The 11,828-nt window shown below is 36.8% G+C and overlaps 1 protein-coding gene across 1 annotated transcript; it reads left to right on the top strand.

The window, feature by feature from the left end:
• Positions 1-730: 730 nt before the first annotated feature.
• Positions 731-10,620, top strand: LIN7C (lin-7 cell polarity scaffold C). Its single transcript, XM_024764722.1, has 5 exons — positions 731-791; positions 4,349-4,467; positions 4,727-4,798; positions 6,387-6,596; positions 7,192-10,620. The coding sequence occupies exons 1-5, from the start codon at positions 755-757 to the stop codon at positions 7,345-7,347; spliced, it is 594 nt and encodes a 197-aa protein (XP_024620490.1). The 5' UTR covers positions 731-754; the 3' UTR covers positions 7,348-10,620.
• Positions 10,621-11,828: the final 1,208 nt, after the last annotated feature.

Raw genomic sequence — 11,828 nt, 5'->3', positions numbered from 1 at the left:
TTTCAAAAGTGGCCCTAAGAATCTATAATGTATTAAGAATATTATTTGCTTCCCAATATTTCATTTACATAAGATTTTGGATCAGCTTTTTTAAATTGTTGCTTTGGGGTGCACCAAAGTGCCTTATTTTCTCGCTCACCCAGGTATGTTTCATGCTTTTTGCACTTTCCATCCTTATTCACAAACAGATTTCTTGGGAAGATTCATGCCTTGGATTGTTAATTAAAGCAATGCAGCCACAAATGGAGGCTTTATATTTCATTTACACACCTGTCATCGAATCTTATTGTTTAAGAATGTAAAGAACTCGGAGACAGGACTCTGTCGGACAGAGGGGGAAACTGAGGCCGAAAGAGGATAAGTGAGCAGTCCAGGCTCACAGAGCCACGAATGGTCAAGGTGGAACAAGAATCCAGACTCTCCCACGTGGAGCCAAGAGTTCCCAAGAGAGTGGGATAAGGCTTGAATCCCCACGCAGGGTGCAAAAGCCAGGAAAGGGACTCTTTTCAATCGTAGTTGGCCGGGGGATTTGCGAACTTTACGACCGCTGCAGCTGCAGCACAAGGCCGAACTCGGAAGCCCGGCACACAGATACCCTCTACTCTAGAGACGGTCACGACACTCGGAAACACCGCTTCCGTTCTCGCGATACTGGCCGGCCCCTGTTCCGGGCTCCCGGCTCCCGCTAGGCCCCTCCCCTCCACCTCAGCCCCTGTGTCGTCATTTCCTGTGGGTCTACAAGCAAAGGGAGAAGATGGCGGCGGTGGGGGAACCTGTGCGACTGGAGAGGGGTGAGTGGGGCCGAGGCAGGGACCGACGTGGGCGGAGGGGGTTGGGGAGTGCCTTATCCCCGGGGGGCGTGGGGCAGCCAAGCTCCGAGACCCGGAACCAGGTTGTCCCTCGCGCTGGCGCCGGTGGCCGCCGACGTTGCTGCGCCCGGCCCCGGGGAGGCCGCTTGCTGTTCCTGACTGATCCTCAGACCCGTCCTGTGTTCACACGAACCGTTCGGGAGCACAGCACAGTTCACCACCACCACAGCCCAGTTCACCATCACCTGTCTGCATTCGCGGACACAACGCTGCACACGCTCTCCCTGGGTGGGCACGGCAGACGCAGCGTTCAGAGATGTGTCAAGCTGAGCAAACAACACACGCCCAGTTCGGACAGGCTACACACACTGCCCGGTGTTGGTGCGTGCACAACCCAGCGTCCCCGCCTTCACCCACACAGCCCAGACACACAGCGCGTTCCCACAGAACGTTCCCGCGTCCCCTTATTTGTGCCCAAAACGCATCATTACTTCCACCACAACCTCACTTGTATTCGTATTGGGGGTATTTCCTGGCTGTGGTGCCCCTCCCGGGTACGGAGAAGGTGCTTTAAAAACAATCCTACTGAGGTGGTCTTGGGAAGAAGGTTACATAACTAGGCGGAATCGTGATAGATTGTAAAATACTTGAAAGTGCAGCCTTATTCCTTCTTTACAAATTGTACGATTGCTAACTGGCTGGTGGCTTGCTTTTTAGAGCAGGCTGTCAGGGAAAATAAAACCCGTTCTGCTGAGTAATTAGAAACGGAAAAGCCAGTGGAGGTACAAAGCTATGAGCCTTAAAGGGTCCTGTTGCAGATTTTCAGCTTTCCGCTCTTCCCCAAATGCTTTATTTCAAATAATTTCAAGCATACTTTTGACACACCAGTATTAGAAGTCATCGGTAAGAGTCAAAAAGTACAAACTAAACATTTGGCGTACTAGTAGTAAACAAAATATAGGATGGAGATTGAAAATATCTTGCAAATATTAGCATTTGCATTTACACTCTGAATATTAACTTCTGCTCTAAGAAAGGAATACATTTTTAGAATTGTATGTGGAGTCTTTCCTCATGCCTTCACACAAACCAGTGCACGCTTAACATTGTTTATCCCTTATGGTGTTCACTATTTGTAAGTCTCTTTACAAGTGATGTTGTTTTTCTCCAGCCCACCAGACCATTAATTAAAGTATCATTTTTGACAGAGGAGTAGCTACTCTGGGAAGACGTGCTAAGTTAGGCCTAAGACTGTGACATCTTCTCCCTGAACACAATGACACTGTGCTTTGTAGATGGGAACAAATTTGTTTGGTGTTAACAGGAGTAGGTGTTTTTCTTTGAAAGCCAGTGTAGGATTCTAACATGTTGGCGGTCTTTTGTATTTTTTTTTTGTTTTTTGGTCTTTTGTATTTTTAAGTGCAGTACAAAATATGAAACTTCACCTCTGGTGTTTAGTTTTGGTAGTCATGGCTTTGTTTTCTCCTATTTAAGAGTTCATTTTAGTTCCACAGTAGTTCCACAGCTCAGAACCTTAGTAGGATGAACTGCCAGTGGATGCCATTTAGCAGAATAAGAAAGTCAGATTACATCAACTCTGATTCTTAATACTTAGCATTCTGTTTAACAGACTTTATTAAGAAACTCTTCCAGCAACCCTACAGTATAAAAATAGTGCATATGATCAAGATCCTGAATGCCTTCAAAGTCGTCAAAACAAGATTCAGTGGAACCCCTTTGAGCACATACTGGGTACAGTGTAGGTTCAGTAAAGAGTATTTTACTTTTTCAGTTTTTTGTTAATTGGAAATTTTTATAGAGCTTACATATTGTAATTTTGTAAGTCAGAATATTTGATGAACCAGCGCTCCTCATTCACCAGCCATTCTGGTGGTGCGAGATCAGAATGGGGAAAGTCTTTTTCCATTGCATTGGATTAACAGCAGTTTAAGCTTTTATTACCTGAAATTGAAGAATCTACTTCTTTCTTCACTACAATTTATTCCTAGGTTTCCAAATGCAAACACGTACGAATTCTATAAAGAAAAAAGTTCCAGTCCTTCAGTATAATATAAAATTCAGAACTTCTTCCATTTAAGACAAAAGGAGGCAAGGAATTTAGAATAATAGGTACTCTAGCCCCCTGTGGTACAAAAAAAGTTAAAAACAAAAATCCAAGGGAGATAGTCAGTGTTGGAACATGACTGAATCTTGTAAAATTTCTTAATTCATAAAATACTTACCCTCACACTTCCCAATGAGAACTGCCTAACATGCTTAATGTATTTGTAAAGATGTGTAGAATCCCTTGTTTCTTATGATTAATTGGTCCTGACGTAACATAACATTTATGCTCGCTATATGCCAGACCCTTACCGTGTATTTTTTTAGTCTTCAGGTAATTCTTATAAAGGAGATACTGCTATTTCCATTTTACAGTGGAAAACAGACACAGGGAGGTTAAGTAACTTGCCCAAGATCACACAGCTGTTACTGAGACCAGATTCACAGTGTTTTAATTAAGACAAGCTCAGTCAAATACGTGTTTAGAAAATACAAAACAATTTAGAATAATAGGTACTCTAGCCCCCTGTGGTACAAAAAAGTTAAAAACAAAACTCCAACGAGAATTAGACAGTGTTGGAACTGACTGAATCTTTTAAAATTTCTTAATTTCTAAAATACTTACGCTCACACTTCCCAATGAGAATTGCCTAACATGCTTAATGTATCGGTATAGATGTGTAGAATCCCATACACTGTGTATCCCAAATACACTGTTAATGATCCTAAGTTGAAAACAGACCAGTTAATTTTACTCACTTCTATCATTGTTTTAAATGTGTTCCTGCGAGTAACTGCACCTATTATTGAAGAGTTTTCCTATCTACATACTTACTACGTTTCCTTTTGGGAAATAAACAGTGATTTCACTAGCACACTGTTTTATACTGTTCAGTGCTTTGGTTGCTAATGATGGTAAATTTTTATTGACTAAATAGCTTCTGATAATACTGTCAGCTTTTCTGAAGCAGTACAGTGTTCATGTGTCTATGACATTTGAGCTCCAGTCCTTTCCTGTGACATTTAGTACTTTATATTTGATTTTCCTGTGTCTCTCAAAGATGCTGTTTTCCAGATTTTATGCTGGTGCAACATCAATATTCCTAATCCACAGTAAAATTTAACATTCTTCTCAGACTTTACATTCCCATTCTCCATACATGAACACACACACAAACACACCACACACAAGTTCATACTCATGCTTTTTTTCTCTGTGTTATACGTATTTCTTGTTAGTCGTTAAGGAATGAATCCTAAATGCTGCGCTGTTACACAAGCATTTAGAGAGTATTCTGGGACTTCCCTGGCAGTCCAGTGGTTAAGACTCCAAGCTTCCACTGCAGGGGGCACGGGTTCGGTTCCTGGATGGGGAACTGAGAGCCTGCATGTTGCGTGGCATGGCCAAAAAAGAAATAAATATTAGAGAATATTTTGAGAAAATTATCTATCAGTATGTGTTTGTTTAACTATAGATATTTGTAGAGCAATTGAATTGTTGGAAAAACTGCAAAGGAGTGGAGAGGTACCACCACAGAAACTGCAGGCTTTACAAAGAGTCCTTCAAAGTGAATTCTGCAATGCTGTAAGAGAGGTGAGTAAATGGTATTAAAATTTACTAAAAATTTGAGTTAATTAGGGTAAGATAATATTCTGAAATTTGGGTTCAGAGTTTCTTAAAAAAGTGAACTTTAGAACCTGCCTCTCTTGTTTTTGGAATTTCTAATAGAAAAACATTTTACAAAGATGCATAACTTTGTCTAAAATTTTAACACATTGAGTAACTTCACAAAGAGTTCAAACATGGTATATTCTGAGATTTAAAATCTCAATAATAACTTCGGGTTTTGCAGGTATATGAACATGTTTACGAGACTGTGGACATCAGTAGCAGTCCTGAAGTGAGAGCTAATGCGACTGCAAAGGTACATTTTTTCATTTATTAAAAGGGAGAGGATTCTTCATAAATTAAAGGTTTAAAATGTGCAATTATTAGATTCACGATAGGCTTATTTTGAAAACTAACAGTATCTTTCAAGGTACACTAAACTTCTCAATTCCTGAGAAATAGGACTTTTTAAATTGGTTTTACAAAAGATATTTTATGCAGTTTAGATGATGCATTAAAAATATACTTGCACACAAATAATACATAGTTGCTATATGTAATGTATATATCATTATTTAAATATCAAAATTCTGAGGTATGAATTATTAGCCTCACTTTATTGGTGGGGAAGTATCAGATTAGGTTACTTACCTCAAACCACACCAATAGTTAATGGTAGATCTGGGGTACTCCCCCCAAGTTGCCCTTCACTTTCTCCTTAACCTTAACTCTGCAAATAGGAGGTTACCTCTTCAGAGCTGCAGGTGGTAGGTTTTATGTGCTTTTCTCTGCCAGTATTTTCCTCAGATAATTCAAGCATTGACCTCAGTGTCCATCATATGTGGTTAGAATAAGTTAATATCGGCAGTAGGTGACTTGAACTAGTCATTAATAGGTAATTTTTCATTGATAGTTACTGGTTCACAAAAGGCAGTGTTGGATTCTCTGTTGAGTACAAACACTTAAACATGTGGATATTATTTGACAGAGTAGGAAAAAAACGATTAAAACTTGGGTTTAATTGCTGACTTTCACAACTTCCTGAATTTCTGAGCCTCAGTTCCATTATCTGTAAAATGAGGCCTCTTTCAGAGCTTAGAATGTGGTGGTATTCAACAAATCTTGATTTTCTTTCTCTCTTCCTTCCTATGTTTGCTCACGTACCCTGATCCAACACACAAAAAAATAGTACCAGATTACTTAATTATCTTTAAAAGCAAAATGAAACCCAGAATCTCAACTCTGTTAGAATTAGTCTAGATTAGTCTAAATTTGAAAGTTTTAAAGATGTGGCTCTGTTTCACAATTCACATTGACTCTGTGTACCCCTCTTTTTTTCAATATTGAGTTATTTCTTGATGAGTTAGTATACAGTGCAAATAGTACAGCCGCCAGAATGACTGCATTACAAGGACAGCTGCCTCTGTACAGGTTGCGTAGGTGGGCTGCGCCCTGCCCAGAAGCCCCTGGAGGGGCCAGGCTTCCCAGCCCCCAGAGCTCAGGGCTGCTGGCATGTGAGGGGAGGGGTTCCCCTCTTTAGGGTGCACATTGTTCATGTTCCTAGCAAGCCTGCTTGCCAAGCACTGCACAGAAGTTCTGGGCACTGAAAGGCCTAGGAGTGGCCTGAACGACCTTAACGCTTCCTGCATAATCCCAGGGTAGGCTTTTCACTCATTCTCCTTAAAACACCATCTGCTTAGCTTACCTTCACTGTCAGTGCATTTGTGGGCATTCAGACATCAAAAATATTTACTTCAAAAGTGGTTTTTAAAAAGGGACAAAAGAATGAAGTGAACAGGTCCCGGGGGGGGAGGGGACTCCAAACAAAAAAAAAAAAAAAAAAAAAAAAAAGAATGAAGTGAACAAATGTCCTATTTTTTTAAGTACGTAAAATTTTCTTTCAGGCTACTGTTGCTGCATTTGCTGCCAGTGAAGGACATTCTCATCCTCGAGTTGTTGAGCTCCCAAAAACAGAAGAAGGCCTTGGATTCAATATTATGGGAGGCAAAGAACAAAACTCTCCAATCTATATATCCCGAATAATTCCAGGTGGAATTGCTGATAGACACGGGGGTCTCAAGCGAGGAGATCAACTCCTTTCTGTTAATGGAGTGGTAGGGATGCATTTTATTTCTGCTTGTAGCAATGTGTTGTGACCACTTGGGGGTGTACTTGAGTTATAGAAACAGAAGATGTAGGGAAAAACCAAAGAAGCTTTGTAGTTTAGAAATCCCTTGGGGGAATCTTAGGCACTACTATTTAGTAGAGTGATACTTTTGAAGCACTTTGTGTGTGTTTTGCTTCTTTCCAATGTAAATTAGCAATGCTTAGTGTGATTTTTATGAAGTAACTAAGCTCCTTAGTAGTTAAGGCAATACATTAAATTAAAAGTCTACCCTCAATTTAGTCTTATAGAATGGCAATTGCCTGATGTACTTCTAACCTAGTGAAATAATAGGGCATGTAGATTGATATGCTAATTATTTGGAACCTAAAGAGCCAGTTCCTAAACTACAAACAGAATATGATTTAGCAGAGGATTTTACACTGATTAAAATGATAAAGCAGGATTATTTCCTAGGTTTATAGTTTGAAATATAACATTAAAAATTTTTTACTTGTGTATATTTTAAACATTTTTCATTTTGAGTTACTTACAAGACCTAGATATTAATTGTGTTTATGTCTGTGTGGTTTTTCTTTTCCTAGAGCGTTGAAGGAGAACATCACGAAAAAGCTGTAGAACTGCTGAAAGCAGCTCAAGGAAAGGTTAAATTAGTAGTACGGTACACACCCAAGGTCTTGGAAGAAATGGAGTCACGCTTTGAAAAAATGAGATCAGCAAAGCGCAGGCAACAGACCTAAAACTTTATACTCCATTTTGCTTTTAGATAGAGAAGTTTTACTTGTGACCTACTGATGGCTGCAATGCCAATGATTGTAAAAAAAAAAAACAAACAAACACTTCCCATGAAATCCTCCTTGCCATTTTATAAATGCCTATTTTAACATCATTTATGGTTCCAGAGATGCATACACTTTTTTCTGACAAGAAAAAGTAAAAAGGTGATGAGGGCAATTCCGTCCTGCTGTTTTTACAGGCCTTTTTCAACAAACGCAGATTTTGTCATAAAGTTGTTATAGATTTTTAAAAATGCTTTTTTAATATTAAAATGTACTTTTACATTCTTAACCTTTTTTTAGGGAAAAAAAGTTTTCTTTATTTGGCTGCTTATTTAAAAATAACAGTTCTCCATTCTTCTCTTTGCTTTTTATTCACCTGTAACATTTCTTTATGGTTTTCCAAGAAATTAAACATAACAGTCTCAGCTACAGCCGTTTATTACACTATCAATGTTAACATTGATGCGTTTTGTATTTGGAACACACACATAATATATATTATCAATGGTAAATTATAACTCAGCACAGTGGAAGTTTTTTACTTTTATTTAAACATAATATATAATGAATATTCATTTATACTGATTTATAAAAGTTTTTAAACACTGATACAATCATTGCTAAAATATGTATTCTTTCATAATATTTGAGTAGTGAGGCAAGAGAATGTAATTTGATTGTTAGCAATACTGATAACATCTTTCTATTTATAGTCAACAATATATCATAAATTACAAATGCAAAAAGAGGTTTAGGTTTCATCTTTTGCAGATTTTTTTAATGCTATTCATTTTTATTTAAATATATTTCTTATATTTTCATCGTTCCATTTCTAGAGATGAGCCAGTTAATTTGTGGTGGGAAATAGCAAAGAAGAAAAAGTAATACCTTTAACCTCACTAGGCTCAAGAGTTACACACTCTTAAGTAGCTCAATTTAAAGACTTGATATTAAATAGGAAAAAGATAGAAGGGTATATTTAAGATATATAGAAATCATGAGGTGATACATTCATAAGAATCTGCAGACGCTTTGTCAAAATGAGTAAGAACTCATTCACTAGTTGGATTTAGAGATGTGATCTTTATGATTCAGCTATAATGATGGGAATTCTGAGATACTTTGATTTGTCCACTGGATGTCACTGTTTTACTGAAAGGCAGCTATTAGTGGATGATGGTGACTGAGGTCTTTTTAAAGGCAGAAATTAAAGAGGTAAGGTTCATTTTGAGACACAACTTACAGGAACATTTGTCAGGCTTTTAAAAATTCTAAGTGACAGGTGCTAGAAAGAAAATAATGGATTGAAATACATAAGGAATTTAGAATAATTATCAACCCTGTGTAAAGAGTGGGCATTTTGTGACATTCCTTCAGGAAGAATAGAAATGTGTATCTTTTTCTGCATGTTTGTGAGCACTGTGAGTCTTAAAAGATTATTCCAGTTTCCAATGATTTTCAGAATAAAAGTCAGCATTGTTATTTATCTTTTAGGTATTGAACACTGGATTGCATGGTTGAATGTGTCTTTAGTCCGCTACAAAATGTGCTTGTTATTGATAGGATCATGTTATTAAATTGTATATTTCCAAATTAATTGATGTTTTAAAAATGTTGAGACCAAAGTAGTGTAGAAGAGTTACGGACTTAATTTAATTGTAAAATAATTAGAGGTATTTGTTGTAGAGCTTTATATATTAAAGAGCGGTATCGGTGCATATAAAAACAGTAATATTATTGTTATGCTTGTATTCTTGCATTACATGGTAACTAAACCCTGAAGAAATCTTAGTATTACTACAGCTGCAGTAGCTTTTAAGGGTGTGTCAACATTTCATTATAAATTATAGCTTCCTGGTTCAGTATCTCAGCTGTTTCAGAACTTTCAGCCAAGTTAAACCTTTCTTGGTGTTGAAACTTAGTAAGTTGAGTAAGCTATTTTTTGTTTCTTCTAGAGTAATCCACAATCTGTTCTTTGTGTGGGTTGGCACTTATTTGTAATTCTTAAAATATGGATAGCTTAAAAGAGCCAAATACAGTAGTTTTGCTTGCTCCCGTTGAGCATGAGTAGCAGTAGTTTATTTTCTTTAATGCAGTTTTCATAGCATATCCCAGAATTTTAAATCCTGACCATAGAAAAATGCAGCCATTCAGTGGCAGAGATGTACGATAGTGGTCTAGTATAGTGAGGAAATGAAGGCAATTTTCATCTTATAAATGTATGATTCATGAACATAACTAGGTACACAGTAAGTATATAGTAGGTCTTTGATTTGTAAATTATAAATATAAATTATCTTCCCTTCCCAATTTCCATTTATTTTCTTGGTATTTCAAAATGAGTTGACTCAGTGATTCTCAGCCTTAGCTGTGCATTAGAATACCCTGCAGGCCTTTAAAAAATAATGACACTTGAGTCCCATCTGATACCAACTCAATCAGAATCTCTGAGGTGGGGCCAGATGCTTAGTTTTTCAGAGCTTTCCAGCTGGTTCTAAAGGACACTGAGGGTTGAGAACCACTTGTTTTCCCCTTTATAAAATGCTCTAAGTACACTTTTGGAAGTATCAGAATAATTCAGTTTACAGCTACTACTAAATAGCTGCAAATGTAATGATTGGTACAATTTCTTAGTAATTTCTTTAGGAAATAAAGGTACTTGGCATTCCTTATTTGGGAAGTAACTACAGCCTCCCTTTTTCTTTCTTTTTTTTTAAGTAAAATCTATCAGTAGTTTAAATGTAAACTTTTAATGTCTGTCATCTTTCTGCCCCCTTTCCCTTTAAAACTTTCAAAAAGAAATGTTTATTTGAGAAGCATATTTAAAAGTTACAGATGAGAAATATTTTCATTGATAATTATGTGCTATCTTCATATGGCCACTTTATCCATTAGTGTAACACTAGGTTATAGTGGCCTAGTTCTTTGGGGTTTGATAATTCAGATGTGTTTTTTAAAAAACAAAACAAAACATTGTCTTCCTCTTCTAAATTTTTGAAAGTTACTTTGCTCAAGTACTTTGGCTCAATACTTTGTTTACAATACAAATGGATATTATAGCATTTAATAGAAGAAATGGCTATGGATTATCTGAAAAGAATGTCAGCATGACTTGATGTAGACTTAAAAGAATATATGTTGTGAGTATTTTATTATGTGGAATGATCATTGAAATATTAAGGACTCTAGTAATTGTATTTCCTGAATAAATGTATGTTTATGAATTTTCTAACATATATTTTTGTTGTTTCTCTACTGACAATCTGGTTTATAGTTTTTATTGTCCAAAATGTTACTAACAGTGTTTCTTCAAAGGTGGTTGTAGTTGTATAATGATGAAATAGTGGAAAAGCCCAAATTGCTTCCACATTAACTTTCAAGAACTTCCAAACTAATTTGTATCTGGACATAGTTTTTAAAAACGTTAGTAAACAGTATGCTTCTACTTTTAAGTTTGAAGTAAAGGAATATAATAGCCAAAATGGATTTAACGCTTTTTCAGTGGATGGCTTCATTTATCAATTTAATTCTGATTCAAAGGCTTATTTAAAATTAATTTGTATTATATTCTTGTTCTTTGGATTTGAAAAATTTTGATGCAAACTACACAATGTGCTTCTGAAAGAAATGTATAAAATAACTTTTAAATGAGGTAAAAGCATACTCTGGTGGTTACTGGAATGAAACTTCACATTCCCATATTTTGCTTTGCCTTTCGTAAAACGTAAACTACAGAAAAGATTTTCTTGTATTATTTTAAGAGAGGCTGTCTGGCATGTGATTGAGAGCACAGAATCTGGAGCCTGACTGTCCTGATTTGAATCCTAGATTCACTATGACTGTGTAATCTTACACAAGTTACCTCTCTCTGCCTTAGTTCCTTCATCTGTCGTGTGTAGTAAGGATGCCTATACGTGTCATAGGATCTGTAAATCCCTTAGAAAGGTGCCTGCATAGTAAGTGCTGTTTGTTTGTGTTTGCTCTTATTTTCTAGTATAATAGCTTCAGGACCTTATTAGCTAAAGGAAGACATTGTGGCCAAATAATTAAAATTAGCAAGTTCTTATTTTTGATGCCTAGAAAACATAACCAACCTTTAAATTATGCTTGAAAATAAGAAATAAGATTCATAGGAATTTTCAGATTTCACTCTGATCAAAGAAACTCCTGGAATTCTAAAAGTAGTGGAGTTTGAGGGATGTAGGGTTGAGGTCGCATTCAGAATGAAAATCATGAGAAAATAAGTCCCAATAAGGGACTTGTTCAATCAGAAAAGCAATTTGTGGGGAGGATATGTCCTAGAGACAGTGGATTGCTGGAATGGGCTTCAGACAATACAAGGCATAATTCACCATAGTGAATTTTTTAAAGGCATAAAATTATACAAGCAACCAGGGGTACAACGAAATATATTGTTAGCCCTCAGTTTCTTCAAAATTTCA

The sequence above is a fragment of the Neophocaena asiaeorientalis genome, unplaced genomic scaffold, assembly GCF_003031525.2.
Source record: "Neophocaena asiaeorientalis asiaeorientalis breed wild unplaced genomic scaffold, Neophocaena_asiaeorientalis_V1.1 scaffold230, whole genome shotgun sequence".
In the NCBI taxonomy this organism is placed as follows: Eukaryota; Metazoa; Chordata; class Mammalia; order Artiodactyla; family Phocoenidae; genus Neophocaena; species Neophocaena asiaeorientalis.
This window is presented reverse-complemented; position numbering and strand designations above follow the sequence as displayed.

Coding starts and splice junctions, on each gene's coding strand:
- LIN7C (XM_024764722.1), top strand. CDS start 755: ATGGCGGCGGTGGGGGAACCTGTGCGACTGGAGAGGG. Junction 792..4,348: donor ACCTGTGCGACTGGAGAGGG/GTGAGTGGGGCC, acceptor GTTTAACTATAG/ATATTTGTAGAGCAATTGAA. Junction 4,799..6,386: donor GAGCTAATGCGACTGCAAAG/GTACATTTTTTC, acceptor ATTTTCTTTCAG/GCTACTGTTGCTGCATTTGC.